Raw genomic sequence first — 25,394 nt, 5'->3', positions numbered from 1 at the left:
GTACCTCCCCATTCACCTGCAGACCACAGTCTCAGCCTGAGCAGTGAGAAGTCCAGTTAGATTCACTCTTATCTACCCTTCCTGTACTTTCTCTTTTCCCAGTCTTCCTCAGATCTCAGATGGGTGTCCAAACTCCTATAACAAAAGTTATAAAAATAAGTCTAAATAAAAACCATAATAAAAATAAGCTTAAATGAGTTTTGTGACTGGTGCTGCTGGGAGAGCAGGTAACAGAGAACAAAAACCAACTAACCATTTTTCAGGACCAGAGGGAGAGATCTTAACACCTCTGAGACCTCAGGGTCAACTACAGGAAAGCCAGTAAACCATGCTGCGTTGGCCAAAACCACAGCGGACATACCCCATTACTCATCCGGTCCAAATTATCACACCCCCATCTCTGTACTGACAAAAACAGTCACTATAAATAAACCCGCTAGAGTCTAACAACCATAGGCCAGTGCAATGGGAGAGGGGGCTGACAGCGAAACCGGTTCTAATTTTCGTTTCCACGCACTCTGCTAGCGTTCTGCGTGCAACCCACTGGACTGAGAAAAGGTCTTCAAAATGGATATCGCCATCTGTTTTTCGAAACGTCATTATCCAAGGCTTTTGCTTCTCCCACCAATCTTTAGCTTTTTCATTGCTCTTCAACGTGTCTACAAGAATTGAACAAGAGCATGGAGAGAAATGAAGCTGAAACGAGATCGTTTCACTCCTTGCTACTCTCGGCAAATGCGTTGGTGAGGGAGGAGCGCAGCGAGGGAGTGGGCAGAGCACCAGCCGAGGGCAGATGCTCTGATCCCGGGCTTCACCACTGACTGGCAATCTCCTTGCTTCTCTCAGCCTTGGATTTCTCATCGGTGAACTAAGGGACTTGGATTAGATCATCTTTAACACCCCTTCCAGTTCTGAAATTCCAGGATTCCATCAGGTTTTAACTGTTGAAAGAAAAATAACTGAGGGGGATGGGCAGTTGGTCTGATTGTTTTTATTTTAAACTGTACGTGAATTTAATTACTCGAGCTCTCCCTGGACTACTATAAGGGCAGATCAAAAGCTGACTGAACTAGCCAGGGGCTCTGAGGACCTACCAGGCAGTTTTAGCCGTTTTCTTAAGAAGAGATTAAAAACTGTAGACTGAAGGTAGGAGGGAGGAAGAAAATCTGTTTCAGATTTGAGCAACTGCCTCACTGACAGTTAAAGGACTTCCGAGTTAATCAGGTTTTCTTTTGTAATTAATATAACAGCATCTGCATATGGGGCTGCCGGAAGGTAACAGCACGGCCTCTCGGCTGGAGCGCTTTAACCCTGCCAACTCTGGCTGCAGGAAAATTCAGATTGTCTTCAATGCAAGCCAAGACTTCTTTTTTTCTTGATGATTCTTAAAAACAGATTATCTTGATTTGGGTTACTTCTAAACAAACGTTTCAAACTACGAGGAGGAGAGCAGCTAAAGCAGCAACGCATTTTGTTTATCTGTTTTAGATAATGAAGGGGAACGAAATATATCATCCCAAAATATGCCTCTTTGACATATTATTTTGAACAGGTTATTTTTACGAAACAGACACAGGTGAAGCTCTGGAAACTGAGAAGTTACCCTTTCGTAAGAGACATATTTAAAAGAGAAATCTCCATTTGTAAGGGGGTCTTCCTCCAGTACCAGGAAGAGGAGGGCTCAAAATCTCTAGAAACTCTTATCAATGCAGAAAGCAACCACTTAAAACTGCACAACCACCTTACCCTTCTTTACTGTGCTTTTCCTGATAAACGCCCATAAATGACTCCCCCCACCTCACCCCACCCCAGTAGTGTTTTATCTTTAGCTGGAAATCGTATTTAAGGTAGTGGCTCGGGCCATTTTGGAGTCACGCAGTTTTTCCAGGGTATCTCCCACGTGTACAGGAGGTACACATGTTATTAAATTTCTGGTTGTTTCTCTCCCATTAATCTTTTTATAACAGGGGTGTCTCGGCCAAGAACCTAGAAGGGTAAAGGGAAAATTATTTTTCCTCACCCACAATAATATTTACTGAGCCCTTTCTAAGTACATCACTTTATTTGCCCCATTTCATTTAATGCTCACAATTCTACCAGACATAAACTATTATTATCCCCATTTGTAGATGAGGAAGCAGTAGCTTAAAAGGCAAAACAGAACAAAAAAGAAGCCATGTTTCTCCATTTCTCTAAGCAGATAAAAAGTGGAACACAGGGCAGAGCAGGAACTGTTCTTAAGTCTCAGGGGGTCAGGTGAATACTTAATGGTAAACAATGTCCCTGAAGGGTGGCAGAATATGCCATCCCCCAGAATGCCACTTTGGCATAAGGATTATTTTGAGCTAAAGGCACTCGACAAACAGCAGGTATAAGAAGGGCACTCTGACCTCCCCTTTATCTTCCTGAAAGCAAGATAAAACCCCCATTGGGAAGATGTCCTCCCTATAACAGAAGGAAAGCAAAATTCGTTATCACCAGAGACTGGGAGTCGAGATCAAGAAAAATCTGTACAAATAAGCCTTGTTAAACTAGCCAGTACCTTCCTAGTTACTTTCCCACCGTTAATTTCCCTAGCTCAAGCCCCTCTGTCTTGTCACGCTTTCATAATTTACTTCTTTGTCCACTTCAACTCTGTTTCTTTGGGTCTTCATTCTTTTGTGAGGACTCCCATGTACATGTAAAATTTAACAAAGTGCTTATGCTTTTCTCCTGTTTATCTGTCTTATGTCAGTTTAATTCTTAGGCCCAGCTGGAGATAATAAGATAGAGGAGAAATTGTTCCTCCTCCACCTGCCCTACCTCACTTTCTCCCAATGTGGGAACAAACACAACTCAGTAGTTGTAGGACCCCAATTTAAAGCAGACTGACAGAGTCCTTACAAAAACTGCCCAAGACGATGAGGCCTGGGAGAAAAAAACAGCACTACCACTATCGGGTGAACACTTTTTAAAATGTTATTGTTATTCTACCCAACAGCTCTAGAGTCCCTTTTCTAAAAGAAACAGTAGGTACTTTTCAGAGAAACTTTTAATGTTCCCCTCATCAGTTAGACTGTATTACCCTTTGGACTGAGGTTAAGATTATTCTAAAGAGGAAGAATTGGCGGGAAGTAATATTAATGACTTTTTATTTATTTATTGAATTCTTGAATTTTATTTTTTTATACAGTAGGTTCTTATTAGTCATCAATTTTATACAATGTTTATAATGACATTTTATACATGTCAATCCCAATCGCCCAATTCATCCCACCACCACCACCACCCCCGCCGCTTTCCCCCCTTGGTGCCCATTCTTTTTTTCTCTACATCTGTCTCTCAATTTCTGCCCTGCAAATCGATTCATCTGTACCATTTTCCTAGGTTCCACATATATGGGTTAATATACGATATTTGTTTTTCTCTTTCTGACTTACTTCACTCTGTATGACAGTCTCTAGATCCATCCACGTCTCTACAAATGACCCAATTTCGTTCCTTTTTATGGCTGAGTAATATTCCATTTTATATATGTACCACAACTTCTTTATCCATTCATCTGTCGATGGGCATTTAGATTGCTTCCATGACCTGGCTATTGTAAATAGTGCTGCAATGAACATTGGGGTGCATGTGTCTTTCTGAATTATGGTTTTCTGTGGGTATATGCCCAGTAGCAGGATTGCTGGATCATATGGTAATTCTGTTTTTAGTTTTTTAAGGGACCTCCATACTGTTCTCCATAGTGGCTGTATCAATTTACATTCCCACTAACAGTTCAGGAGGGTTTCCTTTTCTCCATGCCCTCTCCAGCATTTGTTGTTTGTAGATTTTCTGATGATGCCCATTCTAACTGGTGTGAGGTGACACCTCATTGTAGTTTTGATTTGCATTTCTCTAATAATTAGTGATGTTGAGCAGCTTTTCATTTGCTTCTTGGCCATCTGTATGTCTTCTTTGGAGAAATGTCTACTAGGTCTTCTGCCCATTTTTGGATTGGGTTGTTTGTTTTTTTAATATTGAGCTGCAAGAGCTGTTTATATACCTTAGGGATTAATCCTTTGTCCATTGATTCATTTGCAAATATTTTCTCCCATTCTGAAGGCTGTCTTTTCATCTTGTTTATGGTTTCCTTTGCTGTGCAAAAGCTTTTACGTTTCATTAGGTCCCATTTGCTTATTTTTATTTCCATTACCCTAGGAGGTGGATCAAAAAAGATCTTGCATGATTTATGTCAAAGAGTGTTCTTCCTATATTTTCCTCTAAGAGTTTTATAGTGTCCAGTCTTACTTTTAGGTCTCTAATCCATTTTGAGTTTATTTTTGTGTATGGTGTTAGGCAGTGTTCTAATTTCATTCTTTTACATGTAGCTGTCCAGTTTTCACAGCACCACTTATTGAAGAGACTGTCTTTTCTCCATTGTATATCCTTGCCTCCTTTGCATTGACTAGTTGACCATAGGTGAATGGGTTTATCTCTGGGCTTTCTATCTTGTTCCATTGATCTATGTTTCTGTTTTTGTGCCAGTACCATATTGTCTTGATTACTGTAGCTTTGTAGTATAGTCTGAAGTCAGGGAGTCTGATTCCTCCAGCTCTGTTTTTTTCCCTCAAGACTGCTTTGGCTATTCGGGGTCTTTTGTGTCACCATACAAATGTTAAGATTTTTTGTTCTAGTTCTGTAAAAAATGCCATTGGTAATTTGATAGGGATTGCATTGAATCTGTAGATTGCTTTGGATAGTATAGTCATTTTCACAATGTTAATTCTTCCAATCCAAGAACATGGTATACCTCTCCATCTGTTGGTATCATCTTTAATTTCTTTCATCAGTGTCTTATAGTTTTCTGCATACAGGTCTTTTGTCTCCCTAGGTAGGTTTATTCCTAGGTATTTTATTCTTTTTGTTGCAATGGTAAATGGGAGTGTTTCCTTTATTTCTCTTTCAGATTTTTCATCATTAGTGTATAGGAATGCATTAATTCTGTATCCTGCAACTTTACCAAATTCATTGATTAGCTCCAGTAGTTTTCTGTTGGCATCTTAAGGATTCTCTATGTATATTATCATGTCATCTGCAAACAGTGACAGTTTTACTTCTTCTTTTCCAATTTGTATTCCTTTTATTTCTTTTTCTTCTCTGATTGCCTTGGCTAGGACTTCCAAAACTATGTTGAATAATAGTCGTGAGAGTGGACATCCTTGTCTTGTTCCTGATCTTAGAGGAAATGCTTTCAGTTTTTCACCATTGAGACTGATGTTTCCTGTGGGTTTGTTGTATATGGCCTTTATTATGTTGAGGTAGGTTCCCTCTGTGCCCACTTTCTGGGGAGTTTTTATCATAAATGGGTGTTGAATTTTGTCAAAAGCTTTTTCTGCATCTATTGAGATGATCATATGGTTTTTATTCTTCAATTTGTTAATATGCTGTATCACATTAATTGATTTGCGTATATTGAAGAATGCTTGCATCCCTGGGATAAATCCCACTTGATCATGGTATATGATCCTTTTAATGTGTTGTTGGATTCTGTTTGCTAGTATTTAATTGAGCATTTTTGCATCTATATTCATCAGTGATATTGGTCTGTAACTTTCTTTTTTTGTAGTATCTTTGTCTGGTTTTGGTATCAGGTTGATGGTGGCCTCATAGTATGAGTTTGGGAGGGTTCCTTCCTCTGCAGTTTTTTGGAAGAGTTTGAGAAGGATGGGAGTTAGCTCTTCTCTAAATGTTTGACAGAATTCACCTGTGAAGCCATCTGGTCCTGGACTTTTGTTTGTTGGAAGATTCTTAGTCACAGTTTCAATTTCATTACTTGTGATTGGTCTGTTCATATTTTCTATTTCTCCTGGTTCAGTTTTGGAAGGTTATACCTTTCTAAGAATTTGTCCATTTCTTGCAGGTTGTCCATTTTACTGGCATAGAGTTGCCTGTAGTAGTATCGTAGGATGCTTTGTATTTCTGCGGTGTCTGTGTAACTTCTCCTTTTTCATTTCTAATTTTATTGATTTGAGTCCTCTCCCTCTTTTTCTTGATGAGTCTGGCTAACGGTTTATCAATTTTGTTTATCTTCTCAAAGAACCAGCTTTTAGTTTTACTGATCTTTGCTATTGTTTTCTTTGTTTCTATTTCATTTATTTCTGCTCTGATCTTTATGATTTCTTTCCTTCTGCTAACTTTGGGTTTTGTTTGTTCTTCTTTCTCTAGTTCCTTTAGGTTTAAGGTTAGATTGTTTATTTGAGATGTTTCTTGAGGTAGGCTTGTATAGCTATAAACTTCCCTCTTAGAACTGCTTTTGCTGCATCCCATAGGTTTTGGATCATCGTGTTTTCATTGTCATTTGTCTCTAGGTATTTTTTGATTGCCTCTTTGATTTCTTCAGTGATCTCTTGGTTATTTACTAATGTATTGTTTAGCCTCCATGTGTTTGTGTTTTTTATGGGTTTTTCCCTGTAATTCATTTCTAATCTCATAACGTTGTGGTCAGAAAACATGCTTGATATGATTTCAGTTTTCTTAAATTTTGAGTCTTGATTTGTGACCCAAGATGTGATCTATCCTGGAGAATGTTCCATGCGCAGTTGAGAAGAAAGTGTAATCTGCTGTATTTGGATGGAATGTCCTATAAATACCAATTAAATCTATCTTGTCTATTGTGTCATTTAAAGCTTGTGTTTCCTTATTAATTTTGTTTCGATGATCTGTCCATTGTTGTGAGGTGTTAAAGTCCCACACTATTATTGTGTTACTGTCGATTTCCTCCTTTATAGCTGTTAGCGGTTGCCTTATGTATTGAGGTGCTCCTACGTTGGGTGCATATATAATTGTTATATCTTCTTCTTGGATTGATCCTTTGATCATTAGGTAGTGTCCTTCCTTGTCTCTTGTAACATTCTTAATTTTAAAGTCTATTTTATCTGGTATGAGTATTGCTACTCCAGCTTTCTTTTGATTTCCATTTGCATGGAATATCTTTTTCCATCCCCTCACTTTCAGTCTGTATGTGTCCCTAGGTCTGAAGTGGGTCTCTTGTAGACAGCATATAGATGGATCTTGTTTTTGTATCCATTCAGCAAGCCTGTATCTTTTGGTTGGAGCATTTAATCCATTCACGTTTAAGGTAATTATCGATATGTATGTTCCTATGACCATTTTCTGAATTATTTTGGGTTTGTTTTTGTAGGTCCTTTTCTTCTCTTGGGTTTCCCACTTAGAGAAGTTCCCTTAGCATTTGCTGTAGAGCTGGTTTGGTGGTGCTGAATTCTCTTAGCTTTTGCTTGTCTGTAAAGCTTTTGATTTCTCCATCGAATCTGAATGAGATCCTTGCCAGGGAGAGTAATCTTGGTTGTAGGTTCTTCCCTTTCATCACTTTAAGTAAATCATGCCACTCCCTTCTGGCTTGTAGAGCTTCTGCTGAGAAGTAAGCTGTTAACCTTATGGGAGTTCCCTTGTATGTTATTTGTCGTTTTTCCCTTGCTGCTTTCAATAATTCTTCTTTGTCTTTAATTTTTGCCAGTTTGATTACTATGTGTCTTGGCGTGTTTCTCCTTGGGTTTATCCTGTATGGGACTCTCTGTGCTTCCTGCACTTGGGTGGCTATTTCCTTCCCCATGTTAGGGAAGTTTTCGACTATAATCTCTGCAAATATTTTCTCTCGTCCTTTCTCTCTCTCTTCTCCTTCTGAGACCCCTATAATGCGAATGTTGTTGTGTTTAATGTTGTCCCACAGGTCTCTTAGGCTGTCTTCATTTCTTTTCATTCTTTTTTCTTTATTCTGTTCCGCAGCAGTGAATTCCACCATTCTGTCTTCCAGGTCACTTATCTGTTCTTCTGCCTCAGTTATTCTGCTATTGATTCCTTCTAGTGTAGTTTTCATTTCAGTTATTGTATTGTTCATCTCTGTTTGTTTGTTCTTTAATTCTTCTCGGTCTTTGTTTTTGGGTTTTTTTTGCGGTGTGCAGGCCTCTCACCACTGTGGCCTCTCCTGTTGCGGAGCACAGACTCCAGATGCGCAGGCTCAGCAGCCATGGCTCACAGGCCCAGCTGCTCCGCGGCATGTGGGATCCTCCCAGACCGGGGCACGAACCCGTGTCCCCTGCATTGGCAGGCGGACTCTCAACCACTGTGCCACCAGGGAAGCCCTCGCGGTCTTTGTTAAACATTTCTTGCATCTTCTCGATCTTTGCCTCCATTCTTTTTCTGAGGTCCTGAATCACCTTCACTATCATTATTCTGAATTCTTTTTTTGAAAGGCTGCCTATCTCCACTTCAGTTGTTTTTCTGGGGTTTTATCTTGTTCCTTCATCTGGTACATAGCCCTCTGCCTTTTCATCTTGTCTTTCTGTGAATGTGGTTTTAGTTCCACAGGCTGCAAGATTGTAGTTCTTCTTGCTTCTGCTGTCTGCCCTCTGGTGGATGAGGCTATCTAAAAGGCTTGTGCAAGTTTCCTGATGGGAGGGACTGGTGGTGGGTAGAGCTGGCCCTTGCTCTGGTGGGCAGAGCTCAGTAAAACTTTAATCCACTTGACTGCTGATGGGTGGGGCTGGGTTCCCTCCCTGTTGGTTCTTTGGCCTGAGGCAACCCAACACTGGAGCCTACCTGGGCTCTTTGGTGGGGCTAATGGCAGACTCTGGGAGGGCTCACGGCAAGGAGTACTTCCCAGAACTTCTGCTGCCAGTGTCCTTGTCCTCACGGTGAGACAGAGCCACCCCCCGCCTCTGCAGGAGACCCTCCAACACTAGCCGGTAGGTCTGGTTCAGTCTCCCCTGGGGTCACTGCTCCTTCCCCTGGGTCCCGATGCACACACTACTTTGTGTGTGCCCCCCAAGAGTGGAGTCTCTGTTTCCCCCAGTCCTGTCGAAGTCCTGCAGTCAAATCCCACTAGCCTTCAAAGTCTGGTTCTCTAGGAATTCCTCCTCCCATTGGCAGACCCCCAGGTTCGGAATCCTGACGTGGGGCTCAGAACCTTCACTCCAGTGGGTGGACTTCTGTGGTACAAGTGTTCTCCAGTTTGTAAGTCACCCACCCAGCACTTATGGGATTTGATTTTATTGTGATTGTGCCCCTCCTACCATCTCATTGTGGCTTCTCCTTTGTCTTTGGATGCGGGGTATCTTTTTTGGTGAGTTCCCATGTCTTCCTGTCAATGATTGTTCAGCAATTAGTTGTGATTCTGGTGTTCTCGCAAGAGGGCATGAGAGCACGTCCTTCTACTCCACCATCTTGAACCAATCTCTTGTTAATGACCTTTTGATGTCTCTAGTGACCCGTTAGGTTAGATACGTTGCTTAAATTGTTTTTGGAGTAATGGATTTATATCATCACACTCTCCTTCTTGCCTGTTTTCCATCCCAGTCAATAATATGAGTGAAAGCCAGGTAAGGTATAGTCCATGGCCAAGGAGGGAAGGCACTATATGGAATAAGTGAAGTGGAACTCTATCTTTGCCTTATCCTATTCTTGAAACTCATAAGGTTGATGGGGCTTCAGAGTCAATTCAGGTCTCAGCTGAGTTACTACTGCAATACTTGTTCCTGATACCCAAGGATCTCCCTCCTTCGGTAAAATTTTTTACCTCACCTTTAACACTGAACTTGAAGTCCTCTCTGAAAGTGAGTTAAATACAAAGGATTTTATATAAGTCACTGAAGTAATCAGTGATACAAATATGCATTTCCACAAATAAGTAGTGATGTTTTATTTGTTATTAACTACATGTGCCAGGAGTACAGAACAAATCCTAAATTGAGAAATGAACATTATACAGTCTTTCTACTACAATCAATTCTACTACAAGCTTCAAAGTGTTGAGCTACAAAAACCCCAGGAGCTGAGAGAGAAATAATTCTGCCAAGAAGCATTTATTTATCATTCCCAAACAAGCTCTCTGACCTTCAGCTAAATTTAAAGGATTCTGAATTTTAGAAGGGGCATCCCCATTTAAGGAAGAGTCTGGGTTTCAGAATCTTCAGGACCAAATAATATAAGGTATTTTGGTTGAAGGAGATGGTTTTTGGAGATTAGAGATGGAAATGTACTCAAGCAGCTAAAGCTCTTGTTGGAAGCTGAAAGTCAAGCTGGCAGAAATGTCACTCAAGTTATCCTACCTGGTGGTCGTGTTAAGATCTTGAACAGCTTTTGAAAAGCAGACTGTACTGGTACCTGGGAAGGGGGACATAACCTCCCCCCACCCTTTCCCCTGCCCATACCGCCCCCCCCCCCCCCCCGCAGGGCTTATATGTCCTGGGAGCCATGCGACATGAAGAGACCATACTCAGCAGCCTGCTGACAAGTTCTCTTCTGGGAGAAACTGCTCCTGAGGCTGGTCGAGCTGCAGAGGGAATAGAAAGGCAGCTGGCAGCTGAAGCTGTAATTTACGGGATGCAGAGATGGAAGCGCTTCTTCGAAGAAGCCGACCCCATGCTTCACTCAGGGCTTAGTTTCTGTCATTTGGAAGGCAGCTTCTTTCAGCTAGTTACCATTAAGAATGATCCAATGGTGGGAATGTGTTAAAAATGACACAGGAACCACCTCAAAGGGGGGCTTACTCACTGGACTGGGGACAATTTAAGCATAAAATTTTTTTAAATGATAATAAGAAATTATAATCCATTGAAAAAATTCAGAAGTCCCACACTGATATAAATAAATAATAAACAAACAATGGAAAAGGAATGCTCTAACTTTGCAAATACCAACTAAGAAATATAGAAGAAATAGTGGATAGAAAAACCACCACTGAGGCAGGTGGGCGTTGTCAATGGATGCTAGGTCTAGTGGAGGGAGGCATTTTCAGGAACAAGATCATCCGTGAAACCTTAGAACACCTTCCCACAAAAGACTAATCAATTGCAAAAGGAAAAAGTGTGACTTTAAGGTGGAGAAATCTAAAGGACACCAACATGACCAGAGATCAAGCTTAACATCTCCAAGGGTGGGTGGGCCGACAACATGTACCCCTGATGTGACTGCATATCACGTCATTTCTGTGCCTAGTCCTGCTGAGAGCTCATGACCTGAGTCTAGTCATGAGGAAGCAGCTAGATCCAGGCTGAGGGTCATCCCATAGAATGTAAAGCCTTCTCTTTAAACCTGCCAAAGATATAAATGCCAGGGAAAGGCCAAGAGACTGTCCACATTCGGCGAGTCTGAAGACACATGATAACTAAATGCAACATGTGCTCCTGGACAGGATCCTGGATCAAAAGAAAAAGACACGACTGGGACAGTTGGCAAAACTTAAATGGGGTCCATGGACTGGATGGTAATACTGACTCAATGTTGATTTCCTGATTTGGGAAGTTGCATGCTGATAGCATGTCCTTGTTTGGGAGAAATGCACACTGGAAGTGTTTAGAAGAGATAAGACAACCTATCTAGAGCTCACTTTCACAAGGTTCCGAAAAATATATACATATATTATAATAGAAAGAGAGAGATTAGGTGATGGGGCAAATGCAATAAAATCTTAACAACTGGAGAACCTGTGTGGAGTGGGTATGAGAACTCTTTGTACTGTTCTGGTGACGTTTACATAAATTTGAAATTATTTCAAAATAATTTTTAAAATATTGGCCAAAAAGATAACCAGCAAAATGTATCCAGGTCTGGATCTCAGAGAAAAGAGATTAAGAGATAGAATTTTATTCATCAAAAAAACTGGGCTTCCCTGGTGGCGCAGTGGTTGAGAGTCCACCTGCCGACGCAGGGGACACGGGTTCATGCCCCGGTCTGGGAAGATCCCACATGCCGCGGAGCGGCTGGGCCTGTGAGCCATGGCCGCTGGGCCTGCGCGTCCAGAGCCTGTGCTCAGCAACGGGAGAGGCCACAACAGTGAGAGGCCCGTGTACCGCAAAAAAAAAAAAAAAAAAACCCAGCAGGTAAAAAATACATCATATACAGTAATAATACAATTTAAACAATAAGCTTCTTCACTGTCGCCACTTCTGCCCTGCACATTACCTTCTTTCTCCTCAATCTTCCTGTGATCATTTTCTGATGCCAGTTCTGAGTCTGGGGAGTCCAAGGCACTCATCTAAACAAGTAGTTCAGGATCAGATTTAGAACCCAAGTCCTCAAGACTAAGCAGTATAGACAAACACCCACTCCAGGACAGGACACTTTGATGAAAGTTACCTATAACCATCCAGTGCATTGAACAAGAAGCCACCAGAAGAAGCTTGACCTTGCACTGCCTGCAGCGGCCTCCTGATGTGCAGCAGTAGGGAACACACCTCCACTTCTTCTGCAGCTCAGGCCTCTTTATCACAGGCCAACTACTTTTATCCTCGACTAACCAACCACGTTTCCAAGTTGCAACAGCAGAACTTCTCCACTTTTCTCCATGGAATATGAGCCAGCAGAGCAGGCCAATTGTTCAATCAGGAGAAACTGAGATAGGTTTCCCCAGAGGACTTCTTATATGCCAAAAGAATAAGAATGACTTCTCCTACTAGCTGTTTTCCCCCAAGTTCTTCATTCCTTTTTGCCCCTACATATCTCCATAATATTAAAAGTTCAGGCTACAGTATATTGCACAGAATATTCCTAAAAAGTAAGCTCCATATTGGTTCAGTCACTGTCTCTCTAATTTGAATAAAAACAGAGCTTTTATTCAAATTAGTCTTGTTATCCAGTTGCTTTTATGATACGGCCTTACTTAATCTTTAGTCTGGAAAGCTTGGCTTAATCAAGAAAATCCTGGGAAATATAATTCTCTCCCATTATATAAACTAGAAAGGGTAAAATCTGTCTGGCATAAATAACACACTGAAGTCTTAATCTGATGAAGCTAAAATTAGACCTTTTTTTATATCTGAGTAAAATAAAAGTGATAAAAGCATTTTTTTAAAAAGAAGTATGAGGGTTTTTTTTTTTAATAGTCAAGGGCTTTTATGAATACATAAGCTATTACTATTCTTTGGGATAGTTTTGATGTCTTATTAAACAAGTGAAAAGCAAAACAATCCTCAAGTTCTACTTCCCATCTTCCTGCCCAGAGAACACCACCCCAGGGAACGGAAGCACATTATAAAGCCCAACTCCAAAGACTTGCGGTCAAAAGGTTCCCGCAGCCACATGGCACCCCACAGGCTGGGGACACGTCCAAACCACTCACACTGCACACTGCCTACTAAATACGACAGAGAAGGCACCGCATGTGATGGGCAATTCAACCAGGGTCCCACAGGGGATTCTGATGAGTCCCCATGCTCTGACCAACTTTCCTTCAGAGAGTTTTGGTTTGGACTTTGGAGGAATACTATCTATAAGGAGACTTTCTCAGAGAGGCTGATTTATAGCTTTAAGCAAGGGGGCACATAACCACTGCTACATCTGTTCTCCTCTGTTAAAGTGTCAAGTTCCAGGATCCCCAAGATTACCAGACTCCCCATTTGGCAAAGAATGGAATCAATTTTCAAGCATGGGGTGGCCTATACTTAGACTGAAAATCCTACAGGGGACTCCAGTCAGACCTCTGAGAGTCATGAAAGAAAAGCTGCATCTTTCACAGGGACTCTACACTCTTGTTATGAATGACACCATTCAGATTCCCTGGACCACGCAGGAAGCAAAACCCACTATCCCTAGAGGTGAACTATTTTCCTACAAAAAGTAAAGAGCAAATTCACCTTAGGTCTTAAAACAGTTAGGGAAAAAACCGCATCCACCCACACTCCTCACACGCTTCATATTGGCATCCTTGTGAGTAACCTCTGATGAAGATAAAAGATACCCTAACAACAATCTTCATGAATGCATTCTGCTTTTGAACCATGCAAACAAGACAATTATAGTTATTCCATCCCAGAGACAGACTGGGGCTAGTTTTCCTGTACTGTCAGAAAGTTAGTAAAGCATCTCAACTACTGTTTTTATCAATGCCATTTAATCTTAGAATTTCTCATATGCCTTATCCTCCTGTCCTCAAAGACTAATGGTTAAGCAGGAAACCAATGTGTAGGAAATCCTCTAGAGGGAACATGATGAAACACTAATCCTTCTTTCTTTCATTCTAACATTCTAGCATCTAACATCTAACAACATTCTAACGTGTTAGCATTCTAACAATTCTAACATCAGCTTAGAATTTAAAATATCAATTAGTTGGACAATGTTTCACCATTGTGTGTCCTGTACCCAGTACAAAGTTAGGCATTAATAAAGATTTGTTGAGTGAATGAATATTTACTTCCCATATCATGGTGAAGCTCCGGTGTTGCATGCAACTCATTCTTTGGGACATGAAAATCATTCTTTGGGATACTAGCAGCTCCAGCCTAATGAGTCATCTATCAAATGCTTATCATTGTTCTATTTTAGGGGCCCAGAGAGGAAAATCTTGGCAAAGATACAAAATCCCATATCTTTCATGGGGGAAAAATTGCCCTTCTGGAGTGGAAAAAAACATTATTCCAATATCTACCAGATATGTAAACGATCTAACAGAGACTTGCCTGTTATGTACAAAGCACTATGGTAGGTCACTCTTTACCCTTAGGAGTTCGCGATCTAGTAAGCGAGATAAGACAAATCTATCCATAGCTATCATATGAATAAATAAATAAAAACATGACCTGTATGTCCAGAGCCTATAGGAATTGAGCAATAGGTTTAAGGTGAAATTCATATTTCCCTTTACTTCAGTAACATATTTTTTGAGGTTCTAGTTTCAAAAGATTGCTTTTGAGAAGTGCATTTATTGCAGGAAGATTCTTTGTTGACTTAACATAGTGAGACAGAGAAGCATGGAGAAATAAATGCTGATGACTGGAAAGTGGACAGAGCATAACAAAATCTAAAGACCAGATGGATTTTTATTTAAATCCATGCTTTCTTTAAATGCTACTTGCAAGGCTGAAGAACTAACCATATTGAAATCAGTAATGCCTTTTAAGACTAAACTAAACATATTAAAAATTATAATAATCTTAAAGGTAATAATGTCTTTTCTTTCAAGAGCAGGCAGAATTATCCAAGCCTTTTTAGTAGTGCGCTGCCCCGTGCCATGGGAAACAGATTATCCTAGCAAAGGAAGATTAGGAAGGGGAAAGGAAAGGGACTGGAAATTGGTATAAAAGGCTTGAGTAGGTAGTGTCACATTATACTCACTCAATCAGATAAAATCTCCCACTGAAGTAGATTATGGTTCCATGTCAAGCTATGGAGCCTGGGTTATGACTCACTTGTAACGTAATCTCTCCATTGCCAGGGTGCATTTTCTATTCCCATGGCCAGATCAGGAAAGAACAAGGGAGGAGTCACAGAAGCAGAACGGGACTGGGAGCTTAGAGACCTGGGCCTAAATCTGGCTTCAGCTCAAAACTGTTCTGTTCCTCATTCCATTCATCACTCCTCTTATTCTTCCCCCGACACCCCTGTTCCAGCCTCCTAATCTAATGTTCACCAAGTACATACACACACACATTCAAATGTCACATATGTTTAGTACTAACTATATGCCTGTGCTAAGTGCTTTAATGTATATTATCTCTAAATATCACAACAACTTTGTGAGGTGACATTATCACTCCCATTCTATTTATTTATTTAGATATAATTCACATATCATAAAACTCACACTTTAAAACCACACAATGTAGTGGTTTCTAGCCTATTCACAAAGTTGTACAACCATGACCACTATCTAATTCTAGAACATTTTTATTGCCCAGGAAGGAATCCCATACCCATTAGCAGTTATTCCTCATTTTCCTCTCCTCCCATCCCCTGGCAATCACTAATCTACTTTCTGTCTTTATGAATTTGCCTGTTCTGGACATTTCAAATAGATGCATTCATATAATATGTGGCATTCTGTATCACTCCCATTTTACATATGAAGAAACCAAGACTCCAATAGGTTAAGTAACTTGCCCCAAGTCCCACGGTTAATAAAAGGCTGAACTAGAAGAGGAACTCAGGTCTGATTCAAGTGCTTGTGCTTGCTTTTGACTACTTTTTTTTTTTCCACTTGTTACACCAGAAAACAATGGTGGTTAAAACTTTTGACTACTATATGCTGCTTCCATACAGGAAGAAAATTGAGAGAAAGTGGAAGTTTTAGATATAATTGGGGAAATGGGGTTTTGTTCATCTAAGGTAATACAAGTAACAAATAAGAATCACAGTTATAGCACCATCTCTGCTAAGCTTCTGTTGAAATGCTGAGGCAGCTCTTCTAAACAGATCATGGCAAATTACTAGAAAGCACACCCTTCCCAGTCTCTGGCTGATTTACCCCACAACCGACTCCCCTCCACCCCTCAGCCCCATGAAGATGGCAACTATAAGAAACCAGGCTGTAAAGAAAATCCTCTCTCCCAACTTTCCATCCCTTGCCCAGATGCCACTCTGCCACTTAAACTGTATTATCCATACAAATTTCTGTCTAACAAGTCCAAGAAAAATGTGCACTAGGGCTTTTCTTAAATAAATAAGTACACTAGTGCTTTTCTTCTCCCTTTTAACTCTGGCAACCAAAAGAGGGTGAAGGATGTTGGAGAAACGAAGTTGTTAGCAAACCAATGGCAAAGAGCTATAAAAACCTAAGAACTGTAACTCACATAAAATGCCTATAATCTACCTTTAGCTTTTTCCAATTTTTCTACTTTATATGTTGCGTATGCATATGGCTGAGATTAGATTACCCCTTTCTAGAGGGCCAGGTTCAGATCTTCGATAGTCCTTTTCCTCCCTCATCCAACATAAACAAACAGGTGCACTGTAATGATAATTATATTTTTTTTTCTTTCTTAGCAGAAAACTATAGAAGGGGAAGACTGATCTCCACTAACCCAAGGCCAAGACCAACGTTTGTTTTTACTTTTTAACCCCATTACCAGGGGCTCAAATGTTTATTGACTAGTAATAGCTAATACTTACACAGCACCTTACCAGGCACTGTTCTAAACACATATACTAACTCCCAACAACCCTAGAGGCAACTACTATGATTATAATCCTCATTTCCAGATGAGAAAACCGTGGCACAGCGCCGTTGTGATCTGCCCAAGGTCACTCAGTTAGTAAGGAGCGGAACCAGGAAGAAAGGAATGTGGCACAGATTAAAGCATTCCAACTAAATACATTTAAGTCATTCCAATTTCTTAAAATTGAGAGGTTTATGATACACTGCAACAGCTTGGAACTCTACTAGATCATAAAACAAGAAAAATACTTCTCCCTCTGCTACTCTGTAGTACTCCACTCTGCCTGTCTTCAGAAGTGGTCAAAGCCTTTATCTCATTACTTCTGAACCCTCTGACAGAGGAAAATCAACAGATAGACGGGCTCTCATTCCCTATAGTTACGTGAAAAGAAGGCCAGTGCTTTGGGAAGAAAAGGAGGAACTGAATCAAGGCGGTTTCATTATAATTCAGTTTTCCCTGTACAGGCCAAGCTACTCTCATTTTAGATTCCACCTACTTTTTAACTTCTAAAACATCATGTACATTATATACTCACTATACTGCCCTCAGTGAATTGAAAACTGTGAAAAATAAGAAGGAAGCATTATTTGGGGGGTTGTTCCCATCTCTTTTGTGGTTAAAAGTGAAATAATAAAAATTTACAGTTAATCCATGATCTTCAATTGCTCAAATACCATACTACATCCAACCTAGAAGACACTTCCATTCTGAAATGATAATTTAAACCTTCAAAAGAGGTTTTAAGAATTGAGGTTAAGAATTGAGTGTTCCTTCGCTTAAAATTTCAAGTTCCTATTAATCAGAAACGAACATTCACAGAAGAAAGTTGAGACAGTCTCTGAATGAACTTGACCTTCTAAAGATAGTCTGTAAAGGGAGAGAACAAGAGCTAGTTGTCTTTTTTTTTTTTTTTGAGCTAGGTGTCTTTTAAGGAATGGTTTCTACTTTCTAACACAATCACCTAAACAGCTGGGAAAATGGCATCCCCAAAATATACACAGTAAGTGCCACCTCACTAATTTCTCCTGATGCTCCTTTTCACCTCCAAAAATAAAACTGTCCACACTAAAGGAATGGAAGCATTTCATGGAACAAAATCAAATGGCTCCCAGTCCTGTCATCTGTACCCTCTCCTGGTTTTTATTTCAGATGGACAGACTCCAGAGGGTGAAGAGAGTTAAATACGAAAAGATTAGTTCATGATGCAGTCAACTAGAAAAGCCAATGAGGCAAAATACAAAGGTGCATTTGTATTTCTTAAGTTGGCTTTTAAAGAATAAAAACAAGAGCCAGCCAAGGTGCCTTGAAAACCTCCATCTCTCTGAGGTGAATCTACTCTCTGATTTTTTATCAGTAGTAATTCTAAAATAGTTGTTAAAAAATTACAGCAACAGAGGGCTTTTTAAGATAAGCTATAAGAAAAACTTGTGAGCAGCAGGGAAAGCCGCTGGAAAGCATTGCTGAGGGAGAGGGTGAAAGTACACGTTCTGGGGCTCATCCCTGAAAACATCTGCCCTTCTCACCAATTGTTTTTGATAGCCTCACAGAAATTAGTTCCCTCTATGGGTCCATTTTAAGAATAACAAATCTCTGGGCAGAAGATGGCAAAACCACAACTTCAGAAAAGCTAGTCATACCCCCTTGTCCCACTTATCCCATGAGGTAAAATAAAAGCTTTTTTATTTACATCCAGGCCAACTAAGTGGAATATCATCAATCAGAATCTTATTTTTATCACCATTTCTGGAGTCTCAGACAAATTTAGGATATTAAACATGCAACTTTGGAAATATCGGGCCCAACACACAAACTCTGAAGAGTTTAAGAATTCACTGTATTCTACGCCTCATGTTCAAATTTGCTGTCAGCATCTAAATTAGTGTTTCTGAAAGTGTGCTTGCTGGCCCACTTGCGTCAGAATCCCTACCCATGGCTTGCGTTTAGATTCTTAGGACCCACCCACTAGACATAATCAATCTGTGGGATAGAGCCTGAGATATTTTCAACATTAATCTTAATACACACTTTAGTTAGAGAATCACTCAATGAAACCCACTGACTGCTATACTGTCCCAAGGTATCTGTCTGCATGGGATGCCAGTCCCTTCTTCCATCCAATCTGTTATTTCCTAATTAGACCAAGTTATCAAACCCTCCAGTTCCCCACCAACAGCAGTTTAAGAGGAAGCAAGAAATTAGGAAAGGTCAAAAACGCTGCACGATTTTAAATGCTTTAGGGCCTCTAACACATCCCAGAGAGAATCAAGTCAAGTTTCAGGACCAAAAAACGATCCTTTCCCTGTCTAACTTCTTCACCCTAAACACAATCCGCATCTCTGGCAATTCCCTGGCACCCATCAGACATCCTTTCCTTTAGCGACCCCAGCCCCATTCCCCAGTACATTCCTTTCACAGAGTTGCCAAATGATTGATGCAAGCGTATTTCACATACATAGTCAAACACACAGACGCGCGCGCACGCGCGCACACACACACACACACACACATCGGACACACAAAATCCACTACAGTTCCCTGGCCTCCTAGGGCTCCCTGCCTACCGCCCGTCCTCCATCCCTCCATTCCACCATCCCTAACTGGGACTCTGACCACAACTGCTCATCCCCGAACTCAGAGCAACTTTCCTCACTCCGAGGCTTAACCTCCGCCCTCTCAAACTGGGGCCCTCCGCCCTCCCGCCCGTGCACAGCCCGGTCCCCTGGATCCTGCTCCTGGCACTCCTGCCTTCGGGCGCCCCTTGCCCTCTGGTCCCCGCGGCCGAGTCCTTGGAGCCCCTCCCCCACCCCGAGAGATGCCCTCCCACGGCATCTCGGATCCGGCCAGCTCAGGCCCGGGGGCCTCGCCACGCGGCCCTTCTTCCACTTTCCGCCTCTTCCCGGAGTTGTTTGCAGGGGCAGGGGTGTGGCCCACCCTCAGTTTGCCTCTCCAGCCCTGTCTTCCTCACGGCTACCCTCCTTACCCGCCTGCAGCCCGATCTCGGCGACATCGCCGGCAGGGCCGCGCTCAGCCCCGCCGCCTTCCGTGGGGGAGGAGGGACAGCTGTGGTTGTGGGAGCCCTTGATGTCGCGGAAGAACTTCTGCGTTTCGCGCAGGTTCTGCCTCAGCCGTCCCAGGTAGCGGCGGTAGCGGCCAAAGCCCCGGCACAGCTCGCGGATCATTCCGCCGCCTCCCGGGCCGGGACCCGAGTCCGGCTCGCTCCCCCACGGCACCCCGTCGCCCTCCATCGCCTCAGCCTGCTCTGCCTTCGCGGCTTGGTGCCCGGCCCTCTGGTCCGGCTCCCCTCCTCCCGCCCCCCAGTGCTTAGGGCAGGAGGAATCCGCCTCCTGACGCCCCCGCCTGCAGTCGGCCGGGTTCCCAACCTCCGTCACCGCCGTTGAAAACAAACCAAACCGCAGTGCGCTGCGAACGGAACCTTTATCTCCACTATCCAGAGGAATGAGGGAACGATCACCGGAGCACCCCGTCACTGCGGGGTCTCCTGGGACTTGTAGTCTGGGCCGGGGCCGAGCTCCAAAACCTGGAGACTGTGGATGCGACCGACCGTCCTTTGGTATACATCTCCCCCGTTTTCACACAGAGCTCACACGCTCTTCCCGACTTAAAAACATGTTCCTGCTCCCTACAGAAGTGTCCCTGAGGAGAGAGAGCACCTGCAGAACCCGGACTCCTGCAGAAGGAGGGGTGCCTTACTGAAATCAGAGCGAAAGATTTTAATAGCAAAGAAAAGTAAGGAAACAAGACTGAGGCTAGTACTGTCTCCATGGCTACCCTAAATGACTCTCACTTTCCAATACAGTAGATACTGGGGAAGGGGCTGAAAATACCACGGAAATAGGGAAACCCCTCATGTCTGCATTGCATTCTCCTTTTCAGACTTTCCTTCTCCAGGTGTGGAAGGGGGGTTGTAGAAGGGTCGTTAAAGAGCTGTAAGCTGAAGTTTAGTTGGTTTCTTGAAGTAGAGAGACCGAGCTGGGTAAGGGGAAGTTGAGGTTAGTAGCCTTCCAAACCAGTTCTGATTATCTTAATTTGGCTTCTGATAATATGGAAGACTTCTAGTGACGTGGATTGTGACGGAGCCTGGGACACAATTAGGAATAAAACAAAACTTGACAACCACTCCTTTTTCACTTCCTGCTTTCTTTCTCCTCTTCTCCAGGCACAGAGCCCTCCTGTCTTTCTTGCCGTGGAAAGACCCCATCTTCTACCCAGGCCAGATGTCTTTTCCCACAGGCTGGATAGTGTAGTCCCCCAACAGAATTTAAGAGGAGGCTTGAGTTTGAGTCTGAACTTCTCCAATGCCTTGCCTTGAGACCTGTGAAGTAAGGGTTTGGGCTAGTTGATCTTTATGCCCCCTAAAATTTTGTGAGTTTTGCTTCAAAATGTTTGCTTTAGTCTTCCAACCTCTCATTCCTTGAGTGCAAGTGCTCTTAGCTTATTGATGTTGTGATAATTGGGTTAATTCCATGTAAAATGGGAAGGTTCTACCTGTCCAGGGGCTTTTAGTATTGTATAAAAAGGGGTCACTGGCTCACATGAATCTCTACTTGGTAAATGCGTGTGAAGTCTGCCCCTAAGAAGGAACTTCAAATTCCTTCTCATGTTCTCCTTCCCTTTTACTTGCTCACGTATTCTCCGTTTGTCATTCTTTATCTTTGAAGACCCCTTCAAAGTCCATTGCAACCCCTAAAAGGCTCAGTGAAACAAATGAAAATACAAAATGAAAAGTTTAATGCAAGATGGTTTATACTACTTTTTAGAAGTGGTGTAACAAAGCAATGTGTGATGATTTGCCACACACAGTAATTTCTAGCAAAGGAGATCAGAAGAGAGAGTAGTTGAGCTGGAGTTGTCCAAAAAAGGAATTGGGAATTAACATCTTGAAGAAGGGGTGAAACATGGCTAGGTGGAAGTAATCAGGGAGAGCATTCTGTAAGGTAAAGTTCATGGAGCTCATCCTTTTAAAAACTATTCATTAGTTCTTTATTTCTAAAGTAAGTACAGTAAGTCCCCTACATACCAACGAGTTCCATTCTGAGAGCACGTTCATAAGTCCAATTTGTTTGCAAGTCCAACAAAGTTAGCCTAGGTACCCAACTAACACAATCGGCTATATAGTACTGTACTGTAATAGGTTTATAGTACTTTTCACACAAATAATACATAAAAAACAAACAAAGAAAAAATAAAACATTTTTAATCTTACAGTACAGTACCTTGAAAAGTACAGTAGTACAGTTCAATAGCTGGCATACAGGGGCTGGCATCGAGTGAACAGGCAAGAATTATTGACTGGAGGAGGGAGAGGAGGTGGGAGGTGGGAGATGGTAGAGCTGAAAGATCATCAGCCATAGGAGACGGAGGGCAAGCTGCAATTTCACTCACGCCTGACATTGATGGAATGTCACATTCGCATCTTTGAAAGTTCGCAACTTGAAGGTTCGTATGTAGGGGACTTACTGTAATATAGGACTGTGATATAAAATTCAAATGGTGCAAAAGGTATGCAAGGGAAAACTAAGTCTTCCTATTACTCCCTGTCTCCCAGCCACTTAGTTCCCCTCCCAGGAGGTAACTACTGTTGCAGATGTAGATACTATATAAATATATTTTTTAAAACACAAATATAGCATACTATACTTACTCTATTCTGCCCTTACAGACTCTTCCACAGCAGAACATAAAGATCTGCCTCATCCTTTTTGACTGTATATTATACTACCATATGGATTGGGATGTTTTAATTAACAGGTCCTCTGTTGATGGACCGTTAGGTTTTGTGCGGTCTTCTGGTATTATGAACAATGCTGCAGTAACTAACCTTTTACACACATGATTTTTAATATGTGTATGTCTCATCTCCATTTTTGATCTGCTGGGGAAAGTGATCAATTTTTTCCTGCTACTTAAAACTTTAAAGGGTGTGAATGACGGTGAACTCTTCCTAAATTACAATCAGCTACAAGTAAAAATACATGTTTTATTCCAATATCTAATTCTAAGGACAAATGTGGGAGAATAAGGGTTTGAATGATAACGAGAGAGGATTTAAGTTAGTGTAGGAAAGTGTTTCCTGCAAGTGATGATGTTAAACACACAGAACTACTTTTGTTCCCTCCTAGGACACCACTAAAATGACAGTAATGGAATTTTTTTAAAAACATAAGCACCCAATAATGAGAGGAGCCAGTAGCAAAAACAAAAAAACAAAGTAGAAGCTGGGAAGCAAATGGACAAGTGTTAACTAAGTTACTAGCCTGGAAAAACCTGAATCCGAAACCCCAAGTGGGAAAAGCTGAGACCCAACCTGATGTAAACTGCAGAATCCCTCAAGTCTCAGGAATTGCTAACAGTAGTTCCCCTCCTAGCTACTGTGTATAGGACAACAGGGCTGCCATGTACATCTTGAACCATGGGCAGGGATTAAAACAAGGATTTTGAAATCTGTTTAAGAGCAGTTAGATCTCCAAATCACCCTCCCCTTCTTCAACTGTCCCCCTGACCCCACTCCTCCAAAAGAAGACTGAAGTATTTATTCTCCAGAGAGGGCTGAATCAGAGGTCTCTGTATAAAATGGGAGATTAAATGAACTAATGGATACTGGATGTGAAGATTCCCAACCCTCCTCCTCCATTCAATTCCTAGATCTCTAGCTACAAGACGTTTACTCTCCAGAGAGGAAACTTGCAGTGTCTTCTTTAAGGAATCTGACCAGCCCAAGAGGAAAGGCCCAAAAATACTGACATCAGAACCAAGATTTTGGGTTTTATTAAGGTATAATTAACATACATTACATTAGTTTCAGGTATACAACATAATGATGTGATATTTGTACATATTGCAAAATGATCACGACAGTGAGCCTAGTTAACATATGTCACCATCCACAGTTAAAAAAATTTTTTTCTTGTGATGAGAACTTTTAAGATTTACTCTCTTGGCAACTTTCAAATGTGCAGTACAGTATTATTAACTCTAGTAGCCATGCTGTACATTACATCCCAGGACTTATTTATTTTATAACTGTAAGTTGGTACATTTTGACTCCCTTCATCCGTTTTGCCCCTGACCCTCATCCTCACCCTCACCTCAGCCTCTGGCAACCACCAATCCAGAAGAGAAATTTTGTCTGGCTTGTTCATTGCTGTGTCTCCAGCACCTAAAAGAGTGTCTGTCATTTAGTAAGTGTTCATTAGATATTTGTTGGATGTTCACTCTAGATATTTTTGAATATTGAGAAAAACACAAAGGAGAACATGGCTTAAAAACCACTCATACTTCTATTCAGAAAGAACCAGTAGGTTATATTTGTATCTATTAATGTTGATCCTCAATGCCAATTATAAATCTCAAAGTATTTAGAAGGAAGAGGAATAGGTGAGACATACGTTATCCTTTCTAACTTTACTTTCCTATGGCAAGTTCCTCTAGGTTAGATGATTTCTAGAGAGATTCTGAAGACTTGATAGTCATGTTCATATAGGTGGGAATCAGGTGCTTTTTGTGGAACACCAAAAGACATTAACATTGAATTCTGTAATGTGAGTTAGGAACAAGTTTATTATGAGAAAATATGAGTATTCTCTGTTATGCACCATAAAATCACAATCACAAGTCCAAGAATTAAAAAACCCACAAATTAAAGAAAAAAATACAACAAACAATTAAACAACATTTCTGAGCTTTCCATAGGTATTTCTTTACTACTGTTCAATTGTCATCATCTAAACTTACTAACAGGCAAGTGATATTCAACTCCAAAGAAGAGAGGAAAAATTATGGAAGATGAGAAAATATAATTCATTAACTTAATTTTATTTATGAATTGGAAAAGATCACCATTACCAAGTTGAGCAGCAGAACATACCTCTTTCCAGCTCAAATTGATTTCCAAGGGAACTTGTTTGAGAAGCCCTGTTCTAGACAACCTTGCTCCCTTCTCAGCTTATTCTGTATATTGCTGGTGTGTTGCAGAGCAGTGCCTCTCAAACTTTAATGTGCACAAGACTCATGTGGGCATCTTGTTAAAATACACATGTGACTCAGTAGGTCTGGGGTAGGGCTTGGGATTCCACATTTATGACAAGCTCTCAGGTGATGCCAATGCTGCTGGTCTGTGGACCACACTTTGGGTAGAAAAAGTGTACAGAGACGGAACAGGAATCAGCAAAGTCTGAGGATTAAGGAAATAGGATTGGAGTCAAAGAGACCTGTGTTCAAATCCTAGTTCTACCCCTTCCCTTTTGTATGCCCTTGGAGACACTACTCATTATCTATAAGTCTTAGTTCCTCATCTGTAAGAGGGGAATAATAGTACCTTCTTCATAGGGTTATTATGAGCATTTAAAACAACAATGCCGGGACTTCCCGGGTGGGCCAGTGGGTAAGACTCCACACTCCCAATGCAGGGGGCCTGGGTTTGATCCCTGGTCAGGGAACTAGATCCTGCATGCCTGACGCAAC

At 41.5% G+C, this 25,394-nt stretch overlaps 1 protein-coding gene across 2 annotated transcripts in view; it reads right to left on the bottom strand.

The window, feature by feature from the left end:
- Window positions 1–20,278, bottom strand: part of DSTYK (dual serine/threonine and tyrosine protein kinase) — a 53,984-nt gene extending 33,706 nt beyond the window's left edge. For both annotated transcript variants that reach the window (XM_082666522.1, XM_082666523.1), the window contains exon 1: window positions 19,894–20,278. In XM_082666522.1, coding sequence (XP_082522648.1) covers window positions 19,894–20,158 — 265 coding nt within the window. In that variant the 5' untranslated portion in view covers window positions 20,159–20,278. The remainder of the gene's footprint in view (window positions 1–19,893) is intronic.
- Between the last annotated feature and the right edge of the window lie 5,116 nt (window positions 20,279–25,394).

This window comes from Grampus griseus (assembly GCF_964374135.1).
Source record: "Grampus griseus genome assembly, chromosome: 1".
NCBI classification, from domain to species: Eukaryota; Metazoa; Chordata; class Mammalia; order Artiodactyla; family Delphinidae; genus Grampus; species Grampus griseus.
The sequence above is the reverse complement of the archived record's forward strand: the minus strand, read 5'-3'. Positions and strand labels throughout refer to the sequence as shown.